Consider the following 21,417-nt stretch of genomic DNA (forward strand, 5'->3'; position numbering starts at 1 on the left):
AGCTGACCTCTCTGTCACTCTGCTCTCCATTCCTATTAGCATGCTCCTTGTTAGCATATAAGCACAGAGATGCCACTGATTGGCTCCCTGTACAGCTTTTCCCTCTCCGCTGTACAGAGACTACAAGAGACTGAAGCCAATTATCAGATACTGCACTGCATTCATTTAAAGTGGTTATAAACCCTCCCCCACAACTTTGTCCCATGTAAATCAGCATAAAAAACCCCTAATGAACACTGCTTGTAGATATCTCCTTACTTGCTTAGTATTGTTGTAATCCTTTTTGTTCTTTAGAATGAAGTCACTGAGCATGCCCAGATATCCCCTGATTTACGGCACACGCTCTATGTGCTTATCTATCTGTTATCAGGAATTCCTATGGCACACCACTGATATCCCAGGAGATGTCATAATCACTCAAAGCTTCCTCCTACACACCATGTGACCATGTGACATCACATGCAATGTAAACCTGCCCATTACTGCAGTCTTATCAGCTGAAACTGATAAGACTGACAAAGGCAAACACTAGATAATCGGCACAAGTAAATACTATGAAATAAAACAAGTTATCTATGAGCAGGGAAGCAGGGTTGCCATAGAAACGTTGGATTGAGAAGGAGGCTTGGTTAACAGTACAGGAAGTGCTCAATGTAAGGGCGGAAATACACTCCACTGTGGACTCAGAAAACAATACTTAAGATGGTGCTGCCTAACCCCTGGAAACAAGTTTTTTAAAGTTTCTTTAAACAGTAAGTAATATGCGATTTGGGCTGGATTACAGTGGCTATAGTTTGATCATTACTTATTATAATGGACTAAATGAAAAGAAGCATCAGAGTGGGAGAGTTTACTTCCTCTTTAAGAATAAATATATTTAATAATGTTCAGTAAAACCTTAGTTTGAGAGAAATTTCACTTGATATACAAACAATGTCTTGATATACAAGTAGAGTCACATCACAACTGAGTATAAAAGAGAAGAGAGGCATCTCTAAGTGTGGCAATATGGTTACATTTAATGAAGGCACAACATTTAAAAACTCACATGGTTGATGATTAAAAGTGGCACATCTAAGTATGCAGGCATCCAGTGTAAAGATGTCCACATAGACCCTCCTTTGCACCACCATCCCGAGCGATTCAAGCCTCGCTTTCGGATCGCTCTGCTGCAGGGTAGTCTTCCCGGTCACAATTGTAGCCCACTTTACTAGGAAGCCTGCATACTTAGATGTGCCTCTTTTAATCATCAACCATGTGAGTTGCTAAATGTTTTACCTTCATTAAATGTAACCATATTGCTACACTTAGAGACCTTTCACACTGGGGTGGAGGGGGTGGTAGCGGTAGCGGTAAAGTGTTGGTTTTAGCTTTACTGCTGTTATAGTGGCACTTAATAAATCAGGAGGGAGTGGGGGTGCTTTTAACACCCTAGAAGTGGTTAAAAGCTCCCGTATACCAATGCTGCCGATGCGCTTTGGCAGCACTGCCCATTTATTTCAATGGTCAGGATCGGTGGAGGAGCAATGTATAGACCTCTCCTAAACCACTCCAAGATGTTGCTTGCAGGACTTTTTCTAACGTCCTGCAAGCACACCGCTCCAGTGTGAAGGCACTCAGGCTCACACTGGGGCTGCAGGGGAGGTACTTTACGGGCACTATTTTTAACCCTTTAGCGCCTGAAATACACCTCCATGTGAAAGAGGTGCCTCTTTTCTCTTCTCTTCTCTTTTATACTCTGCAGCTCCTGCTGGATTTTGCTTCTAATCCCCATGTGGAGGCTTCCATTTGTGGATGGACATTTTATGGTTACACAACCTATCACATTGCTATAATCTTTTTATATGGACTATAAACTGAAGGACTTATGAATAAAAGGATGTGGAATGAATCATTAGAGTTTCCATTATTTCTTATGGGGAAATTCGCTTTGATATACAAGTGCTTTGGATTACAAGCATGCTTCTGGAACAAATTATGATCGCAATCCAAGATTTTACTGTATTAATGAATAAAGAGAGTTGCCCTATTGTGTTTATGTTTAATCTGCCTGGAAATCAGCTGTAATCACTTGACCTCCAGAATGTTTACCCCCCTTCATGACCAGGTCATTTTTGGGATACAGCACTGCGTTACTTTACCTGACAATTGCGTAGTCGTGCAACATCGTACTAAAATAAAATTGATGTCATTATTTTTCCACAACTAGAGCTTTATTTTGGTGGTATTTGATCACCACTGGATTTTTTGCACTATAAACAAAAAAAGACTGACAATAATGAAAAAATTGAGATTTTTTGCGTGGCCGCCTTGTAGCAGTAAATCTACTTCCCACCCGGCCAATGTATATATACGGCCGGTGGGTGCCCTCTCCTTCTGAGTGGACGTTCAGGAACGTCCTTCAGAAGGAGGGGGATCGTGCGTGCCCGCGCAGTGGTGCGATCCTGATGCGCTCGTGTCACCCGGACACGGCGCATCTCTGATCGGCAGGAGGGCTCTGTGATTGGCCCTCCTGATCACATGACAGCCGTGTCCAATCACAGCCATCATGTGATGTAAACAAACAGCCGGTTGTTAGGCAATCGGCTCTCCTCTCCTCACACGGAAGTTGTCACTGAGGAGAGGAGAGCGGATTGCTGCAGCCGGCTGATGATCAGTGAGTATGGGCTGTTTTTTACAGCTTTTTACTCACTGATCACCAGTCTAGTGTAAAACACACATGTAAAACACACGTCCCCACACAATGTCCCCAAAACACACATGTCCCCAAATAATAAAAACACATGTCCCACTAAAATCACATGTCCCAGTGATTATCTGCACACACATGTCTGTGATCACCTGCACACATCTGTACATGATCATTTGCGTACATATGTCCGTGATCACACAAACCAATTATTATACACTTAACAGAATTTTATTTTACCAAAAACATGTAGCAGAATACATTTTGGCTTAAATTTATGACAAAATTAGATTTTATTGGATTTCTTTTAAAACAGAAAGAAGAAAATATTGTTTTTTTTTTTTTTTTCAAATTTCCGCAATTTGTTCACTTATATCGCAAAAAAATAAAAAACAGAGTCGTGAATGATAACCACCAAAATAAAGCTCTATTTGTGCGAACAAAATGATAAAAACTTCATTTGGGTACAGTGTAGCATGACCGCGCAATTGTCATTGAAAGTGTGAGAGCGCTGAAAGCTGAAAAATGGACTGAGAAGGAAGGGGGCGAAAGTGCCTGGTATTGTAGTGGTTAAAAGTCAGCAGCTACAAATATAAAAAATATTCTGTGCGTTGTGCTGCTGCATGTACTAAACTCCAAAATATGTGTTCTTGAACTTAAAATAGTAGTAAAAATATATATATATATAACGTTATAGAAATATCCTGCTATCTGCTTAAAACGGGTCACAGGAGTGCAGAACAAACTGCACTCCTGTGATCCACAGGAGAAATACAGCCAAGTAATCTATAGCTGTACTTCTCCTTTAACCTCCCTGGCGGTATTCCTGAGTGTGGCTCGGGGTGAATTTTCACTACTAAAAGTGGTAACCCCCGAGCCACACTCGAGATCGCATCGCAGGATCCAGGCAAAGTTACTTACCTTGTCCCCAGGATTCTGCGATGTCCCCCCTCTGTGTCTGCGGGGTGTGTCCTCTGCCCGGTGTAGTGTGTACCAGGCTCCATTCCCTGCGAGCATCGCAACGCACGGGGGCGGAGCCTGGCGACAAATTCAAAAAGTTAAAGCATATAACAAATACAGTACTGTATCAAATCATTTCACATCCCTTTTGTTCCTAGTGCTTTATCCGGTGCCCTGCCTGCACTTTTATATTATATATATATATATATACTGTTCTTTCTGCCTGGAAACTTGAGATTGATTGAAATTTGAAATTGAAATTGAAATTTGATGACAGTGGCAATTCTGCTATTCTATTATTGTGTTTTTTTTTATGATTATTTATAGTTATTTATTATATTATAATTTATGATTTCGTGTTTCAAACTTCTTCATACCCAGGTTGTCTATTAGACTCGTTTGGACAGATTTAAGTGAGTCATTACTAAGAATTACAGGCCTACAATATAAAGCCCCAAATTTCTATGCAAAACAATTGTACCGCTTTGAGACGCAAATATCTGACATAATCATACGCCAGGGAGGTTAAGTTCTGAAGTTGCAGTGAAGAGGATAGCCCTGAGAATGAGTTGCCTTTGTCCTTGGGGCAGAAGAAAGAGGAACATCTGCTGAGAAACAAACTCGATGCTCTGGATTAATGATGCTTTCTAATTTGTTCATCTCACCAGTCCAATATTTAAAGCCTTGTTTTTAAGAAAGCAAAAAAAAAAATTTTTATATTTACCTGCTCTGTGCAACAGAGGTGCCCCCCCCAGTAAGCAGCTTGCTGTGGAGACACCCAAGCAGGCGACTTCCCAAGCCATGGCTCTGTGTGACCATTTACACATGGAGCCACAGATTGGCCCCGCCCCCTCCTTATCCTGATTGGCTTACTGGCTGAGATTGACAACAGCGGGAGCCTATAGCTTCTGCTGCCAAAACCCAATCAGGAGTGCGAGTCCCCGTAGAGGCAAGGCTCTCATGGACATCGCTGGATCGAGAAGGGGCTCAGGTAAGTATTAGGATGGGGGGGGGGGGGCTGGAGGGGCTGCTGCACACAGGAGGCTTTTTACCTTCATGCATAGAATGCATGAAGATAAAAAAAAAACTTGTGCCTTTTAAAACTATTGGTTTAATTTATTCTTTTTTTTATGTATTTTTTGCACTGATTTTTTTGTTCTTTTGTTTTTCTGTCTATATCTGGTTTATGTTTTGAGGTTCACTTTATATTGGGTAAGCCGGGGCTTCAACATTATAGAGATTTGGGTAATGTTAGTACATTATAAAAGCTGAAGCATCCCATATGAGTGTTAATATACATGGTTGCACAGGCTTTTCACTAAATTATCTGCACAGAAACCAATCCGCTTCCAGGTTTTAGACCTCGTTCCCACTGAACGCAAGTTTGAAATTTCAGTTTGGGGGCGATTTGAAAGACATCTGTGCGGGTTCATGCTCATATGTCTATTGAAATCGCCCCCCAAGTCACCAAAAGTAGTGAACTACTTTTGGAAATTGGTGTGACACTGCAAAGCCGGCATTGGACCGCTTGGGACAGTGACATTGCTGGTAATAGGGTGCGATTTGACATGTGATTTTGACATGTCAAATCACACCGATGTGAACGGGGGCTTATTGTCAAAGCTTAATGGAACAAGCTGAAGTTAGATTGATTGACTACCATGCACAGTCGCACCAGATTTTGAGTGCTCCAGTTTGTGTAAATCCCCCCCAAAGAGTTATCCTGGTATTACAGAAGACACACACATATAGTATATGATCCCCTATGTCGTGTTCAGTGAGCAATACCACTGCTGAATGTGACCCATTGAGGCAAGTGGTGCTGTGCTGAAATCACCCTGCAACTGCATCTGATGCCCGTGGTCACGGTGCGGTGGGCATTTTAAGGTCCTCCTCACGCCTATGAAAAACAATCACTTTTCAGAGAAGCGGCAAGCTCTGCTGAAAGTGTCAACCCAGCCTTCCTGTGACAGGAGACGGGACAAATTATACTCCTGCCAGGTGTGCTTCTGGTGTTTTGTAAGAATTGGACCCCTTTCACGCTGGGGCCGCCCATGCATTTCACGGAAAAGTGCCGCTTGTTTTAGCTTGCGCTTTTTACCCCAAAAAAGGGGTTAAAAACTCCTGCGTGCTTTGGAAGCACTTTTCAGGTGCTTCGGAAACGCTGCTCATTCATTGCAATGGGCAGAGGCGTTTTGGGAGTGCACTCCCAAACCGCCCTGAAGATACTGCTTGCAGGACTTTTTCTAACGCCCCGCAAGCGCACCACCCGGGTGTGAAAGCACACATTGCTATGAATGGGAGGCAGTTTACAGGCGCTATTTCTAGCGTTAAAACACCTGAAAACTGCCTCAGCGTGAAAGGAATCTTATGCCGCGTACACACGACAGGACTTAAGTCCGGCAGACTTTCGACGGAGTTCTGACAGAGTTCTGACGGACTTTCCGAATGAACGGACTTGGCCACACACAATCACACCAAAGTCCGACGGATTCGAACGTGATGACGTATGACTGGACTAGAATATGGAAGTTCATAGCCAGTAGCCAATAGCTGCCCTAGCGTCGGTTTTAGTCCGTCAGACTAGCATACACACGAGCGGATTTCTGGGTCCGGCAGAGTTCTGGCGGAAAAATTTGAAGCATGTTCCATTTCTAAAGTCTGTCAGACTTTTGTGAATCAAAAGTCGGTTGCAGCCCACACACGATCGAATAGTCTGCCGGAATCATTCCGTCAGACTTTGGATGTTGAAAAGTCCGGTCGTGTGTACAGGGCTTTAGAGAAAATCATGATTTGATGAGACTCCTCTGTTTAGTATGATGAGACCCAAAAAAACCTGAAAAACTGAACTCCCCTCCTCTTATTGGTGGAAGTCTTTAACAAATGGAAATTCAACCAGAAACATGAAAATGGTTTCAACAGGTAATGATATTTTACAAGGTTGGGTTGCAATGCCATATTTAATCAATCCTCTAAAGCCAGACCAAAGCTCCACAAATACTTACCACTGTTCTAATAATGCAACGTCTGCTGTCATCTCCCTGGCTTCTTCCAGGTGCCGGGTCTTTTACTTTCTTGATTGATGTAACTCTTGCGCATGCACTTGGGGGGGGGGGGGGGTCATTCATTCCGGTGCCAAGGTGTTCTGGGAACGTACATTGAGCTGTGCATGAGCATCTCAGTGTATATTCTAAAAAAGTTTGTGAACAGGCAGATACTGTAAGTTTGTTTTATTACAGAAGATACATAACCAGCAATTTTTTAATTGGAGAATTTAGTCCACTTTAGGCTAGGTTCACACCATAGCGATGCGGGAACAGCCGCGAATCCGCGGCGTGTTCCCGCATCGCATGCCTCCCGCCGGCAGTTCACACTGCCCTATGCGGACTGCTGGGAGTGTCAATGAAATGTTAATGACACCCCCAGATCCGTCTGCATATCGCAGTGCGATCTGCACACTCGCACAGGAATCGGATCGCATGGTGTGAACACCCATGCAATCCGATTCTGCTGCGGACCAAAAAAAGGGTCCCGTGCGAGTTTGCGGCGGGAGCAATGCGAATTCAGCCATACTATCTGTATACTATCTGTATGGCTGAACTCGCATCGCTACGGAGATCGGATGTGATTTGCACTGCAGTGCGGTGCGAATCACATCCGGATCTCCCACCCGCAGCAGTGTGAACCCAGCCTTAATGGCCCAATGTTTCATTTCTTTTTTAAACCGCTGCTAATCACTGCTGGTAAGTTCATTATCTCATTTATAAACTGGCCCTAGTATGTATATGTATGAATGTGCGTTAGGGACCTTAGGTTGTGAGTTCCTTGAGGGCAGGGACTAATGTGAATGTATAATAAATATTGAATATGTAAAGAGCTGCACAAATTGACAGTGCTATAAAAGTATAGTAAAACCTTGATTTGAGAGTAACTTGGTTTGAGAGCGTTTTGCAAGACGAGCTAATTTTTTTTTTATTTTGACTTGATATACAAGTAGCGTCATGGCACAACTGAGTATAAAAGAGAAGCGAGGCGCCTCTAAGTGTAGCAATATGGTTACATTTAATGAAGGTACAACATTTAGCAACATATTGCTACACTTAGGCCGCGTACACACGAGAGGATTGTCCGTCCAACTTAGTCCGCTGAAACGTGTTTCAGCGGACAATCCGCTCGTGTGTGGGCTTCAGCTGAATTTTTCAGCGGACAGTCTGGCGGACTAAGTCTTTCGGAATTTCCGTAATACAGTCCGTCCAAACTTGGTTTCAGCGGACAGTCCGCTTGTGAGTAGGCAAGTTGGACGGACTAAGTATGGCGCATGCTCAGAAAGGATTTACACGGCCGAAGGTTGCATTGCAGTGTATTGGACGTCGTATTTCTAGTCCCGTCGTACGTGCTGTACACGTCATCGCGCAAGCTTTCAGCGGACTGTCTGCTCATCGTGTGTGGTCAAGTCCGTTCATTCAAAAGTAGGATGGACTGTCTGTCGGATTGTCTGACGAACTTAGTTGGCCAGACAGTCCGCCCGTGTGTACGCGGCCTTAGAAACGCCTCTCTTCTCTTTTATACTCTGTAGCTCCTGCTGGATTTTGCTTCTAATCCCCTTGTAAAGGCTTCTATTTGTGGATGGACATTTTATGGTTACACATTGCTAGAATCTTTTTATATGGACTATAAACTGAAGGATTTATGAATAAATGGTTGTGGAACAAATCATTTGAGTTTCAATTATTTCTTATGGGGAAATTCACTTTGATATACAAGTTCTTTGTATTACAAGCATGTTTCTAGAATGAATTATGCTCCCAATCCAAAGTGTTACTGTACCTGTGATAAAAAATAAAAAAATAAATCACCCCTGGTAGTGTTGGTTTGTCCAAACCCCTCTCATTGTCACCCTTGCTAGACAGTTTGGTCTGCATGTATATGTGAAAAAAAACATAAATAATGGCTTGTGAAATGAAAAAAATAAATGATATTACTAAGGAATGTGAACCACACACCTTTATCAGAATACCAAAAATGTGCTCAGATCTTTGATTCGAGTTTAGATGCACAATAAAATATCTCTGGCTTGATACGTGTCTCAGCAGCACACTCTAGTGGGAGGTTATGATATTGCACTTACTCATTAAACAACCACATACAGTAGCAAACATTGTTAAAAAAAGTTAAAGCAAATACTGTGAACAAGCATGTAATTTAGAAGGCTTCAAATTTACATTTCAAAAATAGACCAATAATTTGTCTTCTGATTTTTTCAGGATGTGGAGAAGGACCTGTGGACTTAGTATTTGTCATTGACGGATCGAAGAGCCTTGGCGAAGACAATTTTGAAATTGTGAAACAGTTTGTAAATGGGATAATAGACTCATTAGAGATCTCGCAGAAAGCTGCCCGCGTGGGTTTAGTACAGTATTCCACCCATGTCCGCACAGAGTTCACCATGGCTCAGTATAGCTCAGCCAAAGAGATGAAGAAAGCCATCTCCCAGATGAAATATATGGGCAGAGGCTCCATGACGGGACTGGCCCTGAAACTAATGTACGAGAAAAGCTTCACAGAGGTTCAAGGCGCCAGGCGACGCTCCTTGGGTGTCCCCAGAGTGGCCATTGTGTTTACCGATGGGCGAGCACAGGATGAAGTAGCCGACTGGGCAAGCAGAGCAAAACAGAGTGGTAATATAGCTTTTCTTTCATCAATGCATATGTTTGTTTTTTTTGTATGAGTTCATCTTTATATTTATTTTTACACATTTTGCTGATGTAGCTACAGTCAGGGCTGTACATACTTGCTGACAGTCTCAGGTATCAGTGCAGCGGCAGGGTGGCTCTCCTGTGCCGGATCACGTACCTAGTACATAATCCAGCACTTCTGGGTAGGGGCGCTTCCCGCCGGTGTGCCCGCTGTGCTGTGATTAGACACAAGCCGATCAGCAGGTGCCGACCAATGGATGACCGCTGACACCCTGCTGATCGGTGAGCAGGAGATACAGAGCTCTGTCAATGTACACAATCCAGAGCTCTGTCTTGTAAGCTTCATGCCAGCATTACTATCACAGTACTGCTACAAGTCGCTGATCGCCACCATTACTAGTATAAAAATAAATAGAAATTCCAGTATATATACCATAGTTTTTGTAAGCACTATAATGTTTGCGTAAACCAATCAATATACACTTATTGGGATTTTTTTTTTTACCAAAATTATGAAGCAGAATACATATTGGCCTAAATTTATGAAGATTTTTTTCTTTTTAATTGGATATGTTTTATAGCAGAAAGTAAAAAATATCGTTTTTTTTTTTTCAAAATTTTCTGTCTTTTTTTAGTTTATAGCGCAAAAAAAACAAAAAAAAAACCCAGTGGTGATCAAATACCACCAAAAGAAAGCTCAATTTATGGGAAAAAAATTGTATCAATTCTATTTGTGTACAGCGTTGCATGAACGTGCAACCGTCAGCTAAAATAACTCAGTGCCGTATAGAAAAAAATGGCCTGGTTATGAAGGGAAGTAAATCTTCCAAAGGTCAAATGGTTATCAGGCATCAATGAGCCAGCTTCCAGGTCAACAGAGTAGGAGGGGGAACAGGACCCAATTTGCAATATTTGTCATTTATATAATCTCACAAAAGTGAGTACACCCCTCGCATTTTTGTAAATATTTTTATATCTTTTCATGTGACACTGAAGAAATGACACTTTGCTACAATGTAAAGTAGTGAGTGTACAGCTTGTATAACAGTGTAAATTTGCTGTCCCCTCAAAATAACTCAACACAGAGCCATTAATGTCTAAACCACTGGCAACAAAAGTGAGTACACCCCTAAGTGAAAGTGTCCAAATTGGGCCCAAAGTGTCAATATTTTGTGTGGCCACCATTATTTTTCAGCACTGCCTTAACCCTCTTGGGCATGGAGTTCACCAGAGCTTCACGGCTGGCCACTGGATTCCTCTTCCAATCCTCCATGATGACATCTCGGAGCTGGTGCATGTTGGAGACCTTGCACTTCTCCATCTTCTGTTTGAGGATGCCTCACAGATGCTCAATAGGGTTTAGGTCTGGAGAAATGCTTGGCGAGTCCATCACCTTTACCCTCAGCTTATTTAGCAAGTGGTCATCTTGAAGGTGTGTTTGGGGTCGTTATCATGTTGGAATACTGCCCTTTGGCCCAGTCTCCGAATGAAGGGGATCATGCTCTGCTTCAGTGTGTCACAGTACATGTTGGCATTCATGGTTCCCTCAATGAACTGTAGCTCTGCAATGCCCGCAGCACTCATGCAACCTCAGACCATAACACTCCCACCACCATGCTTGATTGTAGGCAAAACACACTTGTCTTTGTACTCCTCAACTGGTTGCCGCCACACACGCTTGACACCATCTGAACCAAATAAGTTTATCTTGGTCTGATCAGACCACAGGACATGGTTCCAGTAATCTATGCCTTTAGTCTGTTTGTCTTCAGCAAACAGCAGGCTTTCTTGTGCATCATCCTTAGAAGAGGCTTCCTTCTGGGTTAACAGCCATGCAGACTGTCAGGGAAATGGCTGAAGAATGGGCAATCCTGCCAGCACTCATCATGGTTGTGTCAGACGGATCCCCGCATGCATGGGCGCACATGCCGATGCGCGGCGGCGGGTGCACATAGACGTGACAGTTGTTGGTGCCCTCTGGCCTATTTAAACTTTCCACTGCCACATGCAGATTCCTGGGTTATCTTTAGCTTCCCGTATCTCCTGTGCTTGTGTATCTCGATCCTTGGACTTCCAGCTACCGACCTGGTTTTCTGTACCCGTTCATCCTGAACCTCTGGCTTGACCCCTAGCTTACGTTTTGACCTCTGCTCCTATCTGACACATCGTGATTGACCCTGGCTCTGTACCAATCACGGACTGATTCTACTGTATATGAGGCCTGGCTACTGACTCTGCTCCCTGCTGTTCCATACCTTTGCTACCACCTTGCACGGCTGCCAACACAGTTTACCCAGCGCACCCACCTGCTCTCTGTCATCTAACAACAGTACTGGCAAACCGTGCTTCTTTGGGCACTGCACTCCCTATATCACTCCCAGGGGTATCTTGCATTTAGCTGCAAGGGGCACCCTCTCAGCAACCCAGCCTCACACATGAAATCTGAGTATAACTCAGCCATGTCTGAGGCCGGGTAGGCTCTGTGCCAACAGATCACTGCTCTTACCCAAGCAGTCCAAGGATTACAGGAAGGATACTTCCAGTTGGAGGGTCGGCTGCAACACCTGATAGGGACACCTGCTTCTCTTAACCCAAGTCCATCTTCCACCAGCTCCACAGCATCTGCCCAAGAACGATCCCCTGTCGTTCCTACTGTGGTACTTCCACCTCCAGAACCAGGACTACAACTCCTGAATGGTTCTCTGGAGATCAGAAAAGGTTCAGATCCTTCTTGCTTGCTTACTTTGGACTTTTGCTATCAAGACTGTTAAAGTTGGGTTCATCATTTTACTATTGTCTGATAAACCCCAGACATTGGCCCACAGTTTATTGAAGCAAAAGAGTCCAGTCATTAGTTCCGTAGACGCATTCTTTGAAGCTATGGCACAGCTTTACGAAGATCCCTAGCGCATGGCCACTCTGCACTCATTACAGCAGGGATTGCGGCCGGTGGAGGGCTATATTGTGGACTTCTGCCAATGGTCTGCAGACACAGGCTGGAATGAAGCAGCTCTGAAGTACCAATTCCGCCTGAGACTTTCCGAATCCCTCAAGGATGAGTTGGCCAGGGTCGGGACCCCTACTACCCTTGAAGGTCTCATTCAACTGGCCATACAGCTAGATAGATGCCTATGGAAACTATGGTCTGAACGGCCACAGACCTTCAGGCCTGCCCAGATGCTGCCCAAAGTTTCCGCTCAATGAATGAATGAATAACTTGTACATATGCGAACTAAATTGCCTCAAGGCGCTTTTGTCGCCATTGAACATCTGGGTGTTTAGAAGAGATGGGTCTTGAGCTTCATCCTGAAGCCAGATCATAGGAACCTAGAATACCTTCGCACTGCCAAATGCCTAAGACCCCGACAAGCTCGGGGGGCTCTTTTTCTTTTCTCGGTTCAACTTTCACATCACCTACCGCCTCAGGTCCTAGAATGGGAAGGCTGACGCTCTGTCCTGGATGTTTCCCGATACTCCTGAAGAAACAATCTTGTCACCACAAAACCTTCTCTTAATCCAACCTGATCTGAAGACTTCACTCAAGCAGGCTTCCATTCAATACATGGAACCAGAGGCATCCTCCTTAAGGAAACGGGAGGAAGATAAAATCTTTGTTCCACAGCAAGCCAGAATCCAGGTCTTAAAGACATTCCATGATCACCAACTTGCCGGCCACTTTTGGGTGGGGAAAACTACGGAACTTATCCAACGGTCCTTTTGGTGGCCTACTTTGAAACCTGACTGCAGGGAATATGTTAACTCTTTCACTACCTGCCAGTAAAACAAGGGGTCCAACGCTAAATCTTGGGGATTGTTACGTCCGCTGCCAGTTCCGGAACAACCATGGAAAAAGATATCTATGTACTTCATAGTAGATTTACCTCCCTCAGAAGAGTTCACAACTATCCTGGTAGTGGTGGACCGCCTGTCCAAGATGGCACTCTTTCTGCCCATGACAACATGGCCTACTATATGTACCCATAGAGGGGTACAATTTACCTCCAAATTCTGGAGAGAGCTCTGAAAAACACTGTCAATTGAAGTATGCCTATCTTCAGCTTATTACTCCCAAAGCAACGATCAAACTGACAGAACAAATCAAACCTTAGAACAATACTTACATTGCTTCTGCTCTTTCTCCCAGGACGATTGGATCTCTCTACTCCCGTGCTCAAAGTTTGCATACAATAATTCAGTGCATACAACCACTAACCAGTCACCCTTCTGGGCTACTTATGGGTTCCATCCCTCATTCCTGCCTAATGTCATTTCATAAGCTTCAATCCCAGTACTTAAAGACAGGATAAATTCTATTGACGCTAACTACCAAACCTTCCAGGTAACCATGCAAAAGGCTCAGGAAAGCTATAAGAAACAATACAACAAAAAGAAGAGAGGAAATCCTATCTTTAAAGTTGGAGATAAAGTATGTCTCTCTTCAGCAAATCTCAGGCTTCCTTGTCCCTCCTAGAAGTTGGGACGAAAAATTTATCAGCCCATTTAAGATAAAGTGAGAAGTGGCATTACCAAGTTCTTATAGAATTCATCTGGTGTTCCATGTTTCCCTACTTAACCGCTTGCCGGCTGGATCGCGCAAACTGATGTAACCATACGTCAGTCCACCAGCGGCCTGTGATTGCACTGAGGAGAGGCATAATGGGGAAGTGCCTATGTAAGCAAGGCATTTCCCTGTTCTACTTAGTGACATGACAGGGATCTACTGCTCCCTGTCATCTGGAGCAGTGATCTCTCTCATGTCAGTGGTAGTCCATCCTCCTACAATTAGAACATGCTGAGGGAACACACTTAACACCTTGATCGCTCCCTGGTGTTTAACCCCTTCCCTGCCAGTGACATTTAAATATTACAATCAGTGGCTATTTTTTAGCTCTGATCGCTGTATAAATGTCAATGGTTCCAAAATAGTGTCAACAGTATCCGATCTGTCCACTGCAATCCCAATAAAAATTGCAGATCACCACCATTACTAATAAAAAATTTTAAAAAAATGATAATAAAAATGCTATAAATCTATCCCCTATTTTGTAGAAACGATAACTTTTTCGCAAACCAATCAATATACACCTATTGTGTTTTTTTTGTTTTTTTACCAAAAATATGTAGAAGAATACATATCAGCCTAAACTGAGGAAAAAATTTGTTTTTTTATATATTTTTTGTGGATATTTATTATAGCAAAAAGTAAAAAATATTGCTTTTTTTTTCTAAATTGTCGGTCTTTTTTAGTTTATAGCGCAAAAAATACAAACCGCAGAGGTGATCAAATACCACCAAAAGAAAGCTCTATTTGTGGGAAAAAAATAAGTAAATTTTGTTTGGGTGCAACGTCGCACGACTGCGCAACTGTCAGTTTAAGCGACGCAGTGCCATATCGCAAAAAATGCTCTGATCATTAAGGGGTAAAATCTTACAGGGCTGAAGTGGTTATACCTGCTATACCTAGTCCATTTCCTAGGAGTTAAGAAGTTCCACCACCTCCAGTCTCAGTGGGTATTGAGACAGTGTTGTAAGTTGAAGTTTCTTATTAAGTGGAAGGGGTACTCAGCAGAAGAGAATTCTTGGGAACCTGCAGGCAATATACATGCCCCTATATTTTTACAAAGATTTTGGGTCAGACACCCTGAAAGATGGCCTCTTTTGGGAATCCAGAGGCTGCCCCTTTGGGGGGGGGATGTCAGAGAAATGGCAGAAGAATGGGCAATCCTGCCAGCACTCATCATGGTCATGCCAGATGGATCCGCCCACGCGCGCGCAGATGTGCAACGGCGGGTGCACGCAGATGTGTGCGCGCACGACGGGACAGATGTTGGCGCCCTCTGGCCTATTTAAACCTACCACTGACACATGCAGATTGCTAGCTTATCTTCAGCTTCCCGTATCTCCTGTGCTTGTGTATATTGATCCTTGGACTTTCTGCTACCAACCCGGCTTGCGGTATCCATTTATTCTGAACCTCTGGCTTGACCCTTGGCTTAGGTTTTGGCCTCTGCTCCTGTCTGACCCATCGTGATTGACCCCGGCTTGGCCACTACTCTGCTATCTTCTATCCACAGTGTATGACCTGGCTTGCTCCTGTACCAATCGCTGACTGATTCTGCTGTACATATTCCTTGGCCTGGCTACTGACTCTGCTCCTGGTTCACCCTGCTATTCCATATCTGTGCTACCACCTTGCACGGCTGCCAACACAGTTTACCCAGCACACCCCAGCTGCTCTCTGTTAACCAGCTCATCCAACTGCAGTTTCTTTGGGCACTGCACTCAATGTATCACTCCCAGGGGTGCATTGCATTTAGCCGCAAAGGGCTCCCTCTCAGCATCCTGGCCTCACACCTGAAACCTGACACAGACCAATTTGATGCAGTGTGTTGCGTATGGTCTGAGCACCGACAGGCTGACCCCCCATCCCTTCAACCTCTGCAGCAATGCTGGTAGCACTCATATATCTATTTCCCAAAGACAACCTCTGGATATGACGCTGAGCACGTGCACTCAACTTGTTTGGTCAACCATGGCAAGGTTTGTTCTAAGTGGAATCTGTCCTTTTAAACCGCTGTATGATCTTGGGCACCGTGCTGCAGCTCAGTTTCAATCTTCTTATAGCCTAGGCCATCTTTATGTAGAGCAACAATTCCTTTTTCAGATCCTCAGAGTTCTTTGCCATAAGGTGCCATGTTGAACTACCAGTATCCAGTAGGAGAGAGTGAGAGCGATAACACCAAATTTAACACACCTGCTCCCCATTCACACCTGAGAACTTGTAACAGTAACACACAGACATGTTATTGGAGTTGTTGGTGGTTGGGGACATGCTTCTGGAGACACATTACATGAGACTGCTAGAGATCACAGTCCCTTTACAAATCAATGCTGCCACATGTGTGTTCCCTACAACTCCTTTATTGATCCAGTGCTATGCTTGTCTGCTGCTCATCTCTCCCCTCTCTCACAGGCTTGTCTGGGAGCAGCAGAAGCCCTAGGCTCCTGCCGCTTTCAGTCAAATCCTGTGAGGAGGGAGCTTGGGGTGGGGCCAAGCCACACTGGCTCGGGAGTGAGCCTTCACGTGTGCCACCTTTTGGAAGCAGCTTGCTATGGGGGCACGCAGAGAAGAGGCAGAGCACTGGTGGGGTACCCCAGTAGAGGAGTTTAGGGGCTGCTCTGTGCAATACCCTTTATTTTAGGAAAATAAAAAGATTTCACTTTACAATTAATTTAAAAATTACTTGTGCCATGTTTATTATTTCTCTTAGCAAGGACCGGTAAAAGGGATCAGAAGGGAAAAAAAGGGAAAAGTTAAAGAGTACAGAAAAAAGTAACATGCTGTCAAAGAAGTATACAAAGATATAAAAAAAAGAATATCTTTTCTTTACTGGCCTGAGTAAGAACATAGGGGAAAAAAGATAAAGAAAGAGAATCCACACACCAATGATGTCACTCGGCTCAATAAGGTATTTTGGTCATACCCACAATACAACTAGTCCCTGCCTGGGGACCATCCCTCTCTGACGTGTTTCACTCATATGGGTTTAATCATCATCTCTATAAAACATGTCAGAGAGAGGGGCTTTTCATTGTTGGTAAGGCCCAATAACCTTATTGAGCTGAGTGATGTCATCAGTGTGCAGCCTCCCTTTCTTTGTCAGTACATTCTCATGAAACGTGGGTGGTTTCCAAGACCAGCACCCAACAGATTTGCAGCAGTGAAGACTTGGAGCGGTGGCTTTCTAAGGACTTACTAGCTAATAAAATCAATCAATATTTTCTACAGTGGTGCAGAGGGCCGCACAATAAGTGTCAAAGGGACACATGTGGTGCCCCCCAGGTTACAGGTTAGGCCGGAGAGCGCCACATAATCCTTTCTACTCCGGTGATCACAAAAATGCTGAATATAGGCAAGTGGGAGCCATCGCTGCTGACTTGTTTTTAAAGGGTGCAGGCTCCAGGGCTGCCATGCTGATCCTCGCTACCTAGTGAGTTACTGGCCTAGAACAAGGATGTAGCCTATGACCTCTGAAAAATCTGACCTCCACTCCTACTTCAAGCCTACCCATAGCACAAAACTCATGAGGATCCTGTAAGATGACAGCCAAGCTCTTTAAATAAGGATTTTTTTTCCCCACAAGGGCAACGGTAGATTAATGATGACATACAGTAGTCTCGCCTCACTGCCTGCCACCTGGGATGGAAAATGATCGTGTTCATCATCTCACTCTGCTGCTCTGTGAAAGTGAACTTGTAAAGCAAAAAACATTTTTGTGACGGGCGATAGAAAGTACAAAAAGGATATCTGTTTAAGGGAAACTTTCGTTTGTTTTCAGAATCGACATTCGTTATTGTAGTAATTGTCTAAATGTATGTTTTGATGTGACTCTCACATTCCACTTGTATGCTCTTTCATATTGTAATTGTTTTCACGTACCATAGAGTCAGTGATCCTTTTGATGGTTATCCATATGTCAAGGATGCTATAGAAATGTCATCCTAATCTTTGCTTCTCTACTTAGTGTTACTGCCCTTTAACATGTGTGTGATAACAGTTAATAGACACGTGTGGGCCAGCCCGGACTTACTATTGGGCTTGACTGGGCTCAAGCCCATGGACCCCGCCCAATAGGGGGCCCCGCCGAGATACATAGCCGAGTGTACTCGGCTCTGCTCCGCTCACAATCATGCCCAGTCCTGCCCTATGATGGACATAACACAGGGACTGGGCGTGACTGTGAGCCAAGCCGAGTACACTCAGCTACTCTCGGGACTGCGAGAGGACCGAGAGCCGCTGAGAGGACCCGAGAGCCGCTGAGATACACAGGACTCTGTATCTCAGCTGCACAATTTTTAAACTTCAAGACTGCAATGACAAGGCTGCAAATGACACTGGGGCAAGGCTGCAAATGACAACGCTACACTGACAAGGCTGCAAATGACACTGTCAAGGCTGCAATGACACTGGACAAGGCTGCAGATGGATGGGCAAGGCTGCAGATGGACACTGATAAGGCTGCATTGATGGGCATTTAAATGTAAGTTTTTTCCTTAAACTTCCCTCCTAAAAGATTTTTTCCTTAAAATTCCCTCCTAAACTTGGGGTGCGTGTTATACGCTGGTACGTGTTATACGCTGATAAATACGGTAATGTATAGAAAGTAGGGCCCGAAAGTGACTCAAGCCCAGGGGCCCCCGCCACCCTAAGTCCTGCCCTGCGTGTGGGCCATGTCAGTGATTCATCAGGTAGCGAAGGAGGATGAGACCGTGAACATCTAGAATTGGATCAGCAGAGGTTCCATGTAGGACCTTTAGGCTTCCTTGAGCTGGTCATTGTACACAATGCTCAATGTCCTACCTTTTACTCTGTTAGTAAGTAGATGTGACAGCTTCTGTTTATCTCTGTAGATGAACAGAACTGTCATTCACATATATTAGAGGGTAACTCAGGCACAATCATCTACTAGGACATAGTCCTTGGGGTTTTCCAGTCAGTCATGGCCATGCCTGTGCATTTCTTCCACTGTGTTTGAATTGCAGTTACATTTATTTTTAGAGATAAATTGGCTGCTTAAAAAAGAAACCTGTATTAAGCATGTATGCACTCGGACACTGCTGATCTGCTCCTGAAAATGCTGGCTGCCTGGCTTTTTATTTCTCAGATACTTTTCAAGTTATAGATCCAAAACATGCATTTAAAGTGGAACTAAACTCAAATTTATAAACCAGTGCTGGCAGGCAAAAGTTCATTTGGCAAAGAGATTCTGTTGGGGAGATTTACTAAAACTGGAGCACTCAGAATCTGGAGCATTTGTGCATGGTAGCCAGTCAGCATCTAACTTCAGCTTGTTCAATTAAACCTGGAAGCTGATTGGTTTCTATTCAGAGCTGCACCAGATTTTGCACGCTCCCATTTTAGTAAATCAACCCCATGTCTGTCTTTCTCTTACGTTCACCAACTGACACAGCTCCTTTCTTAGACCGTTGGGTTGTTACGCCACCTTCAGGAGAGGACTAGGCAGAACATGTTAACATGTTATAATAAAAGTAGAACTTTCTAGTTACGCCGAAGGGCCGGTCCCTTAGGTAACAACCCCTCAGCCTGCTACTGCAGCCTCAGTTTTTTTCTGTTTAGTGAAGGAGAAGGACCTAGTAACCCTGCTGGCCCATCGGTCTGTGGATTTTTCTGCAGAAGTTTTTGCTTTTTGCGCAAGATTAAAGATCATGTGATCTGCTATCAACAGCCGGCTGAGTGACAGGCTGGATACCCTTATCCTTGTAGTTTCCCCAGCCTGGCCAGCGAGCGTGTGCAGACCAGAGCTCCGCGCTGGGTCGGCCACGACATGCCCCCAGCTCCAGGGGTGGCCGTGGGCGTAATGCCCCGGGGCACACATATGACCGGGCTACTAATGTCTGCGTCACAGTGTGCCGGGCTAGCAGCCACCCTGTACTGATCGGCTCTTCAGGACTGGTAAGTACAGCTCTCCCTGCCTCGGTGGGGCTGAGCAGCTGGGCATTCCCTGGGAGGTCAATTCGGGGGTCTCGCACCTGCCTCTCTTCTCTCCCTGTCCCTATCTTTCCTCCCCCCTTCCCTGTGAGGGATGCTGCATGGGCTGCTGAGTGGTGTGTGTGCCATAGACAGGGGCTTGCCGGGGGGCTCTCACCTAGGGGGGACTGCGCTGGATAACTGTGCCCTGGATGTGTGTAGGTCTCTTCCCTGAGATGTCTGGAGGCTGTGTCTGCTGATCGCTGTAGCGCCATTTCTCTGCCTGTTTTTTCACTGTCTTAATTGGATACAGTGCTTGGTGGCCATGTTTGGTGTGACCAGGGAGCAGCATGCCTCCATTTTCCTGTAGTCCAGGGGCCATTTCCCTGTGATTATGTCCTTTATACTGGATGCTGGAACACGTTTTTCAGCTTCAGCGCTATTCAGAACAGCTCAGCACAGCACGGTTTGATCTCTGATGCATCTGGGAGCTGACACAGGACACAGGCACACCTAGCTGGATGGCACAGAACTCGGTCAGGGTGGTGAGTCCTGTGGGAGAAGCCCCTCAGCCAGCAGCAATTGGAGGGTGGGACCATCACTGTCCTAATCCCCGACAGGTGGCAGACAGGGTAGGGTCAGCTTGGCTCCAGAAACTGGTGTTTCTTCCCCCGAAGCCCAGGCAATTGCAACCGGTTCCCCTGCAGACAGTGCAGTGCCTCTGGACGCTTGTCAGCGGTCCTTAATTAGTTCGTTGCCAAGATGGAGGCAGTGCGTGGGCGCAAAGGTAAAAAAACGGCCCCTGCCCCCCCCCCCCCCCGTCCTCCGGGGAGAGCTCTGACGCAGACTCGGGCCCTGCTGAGACTGGTGACCCCTGCTCTGTCATTTCAGACAACGCTGACCAGGACCAATTGGACAGTGAGGATGAGTCCCCATTCGGGTCCATGCGTGACAAAGCAATTGTTGGAGCACTTATCACAGATGTGCGTGATACCCTGAAAGTTTAGGAGCCAGCAGATCCCTCTGCTGATTTAGCGCTCCCTTTTGGGTCCCGTAAGCCAGCCCATACACCTAAGGTGTTTCCGTATCTGACTTATTTCGATAAGTTCATATACAAGGAATAGGGTCGACCTCAACGGACCTTTTCGGTCCCCAAGTACATGGCAGTGCGTTATCCCTTTGAGGAAACCCTTCTCAAAAAGTGGTCGGCTCCTCCGGTCATGGACCCCCCAGTATCCAGGTTAAACAAAGTAACCACGATTCCGGTAGAGGGGACTCCTGCTTTTAAGGACCCCACGGACAGGAAGGCCGAGGCAGTGGCTCATTACTTGTTTACAGTTGTGGGGTCAGCAATGCGACCAGTACTGGCATCCACACTTGTGTCACAGACACTTACTGAGTGACAAAACCTTTGCACCGCGAATTGGGGGAGCAACAGGCTTCCCCTGTCTGCGTGGAACTAGCAGACCAGTTAGTGCAAGGCCTTAAGTACGTTTGTGACGCAGCCCTGGATACCTTCCCTCTGTTATCCAGGGCTTCAGTGTCAGCAGTGGTGCTGAGGCGCCTGATTTAGCTAAAATGCT

The 21,417-nt window shown here is 45.0% G+C and overlaps 1 protein-coding gene across 2 annotated transcripts in view; it reads left to right on the forward strand.

Annotated features, from left to right (window-relative positions):
• MATN2 (matrilin 2) overlaps positions 1–21,417 on the forward strand; it is a 174,371-nt gene that overhangs the window by 133,574 nt on the left and 19,380 nt on the right. For both annotated transcript variants that reach the window (XM_077493077.1, XM_077493078.1), the window contains exon 13: positions 8,914–9,327. In XM_077493077.1, coding sequence (XP_077349203.1) covers positions 8,914–9,327 — 414 coding nt within the window. The remainder of the gene's footprint in view (positions 1–8,913; positions 9,328–21,417) is intronic.

Source organism: Lithobates pipiens, unplaced genomic scaffold, assembly GCF_037356315.1.
Source record: "Lithobates pipiens isolate NorthernLeopardFrog02 unplaced genomic scaffold, aLitPip1_a1.2 Scaffold_19, whole genome shotgun sequence".
Taxonomy (NCBI): Eukaryota; Metazoa; Chordata; class Amphibia; order Anura; family Ranidae; genus Lithobates; species Lithobates pipiens.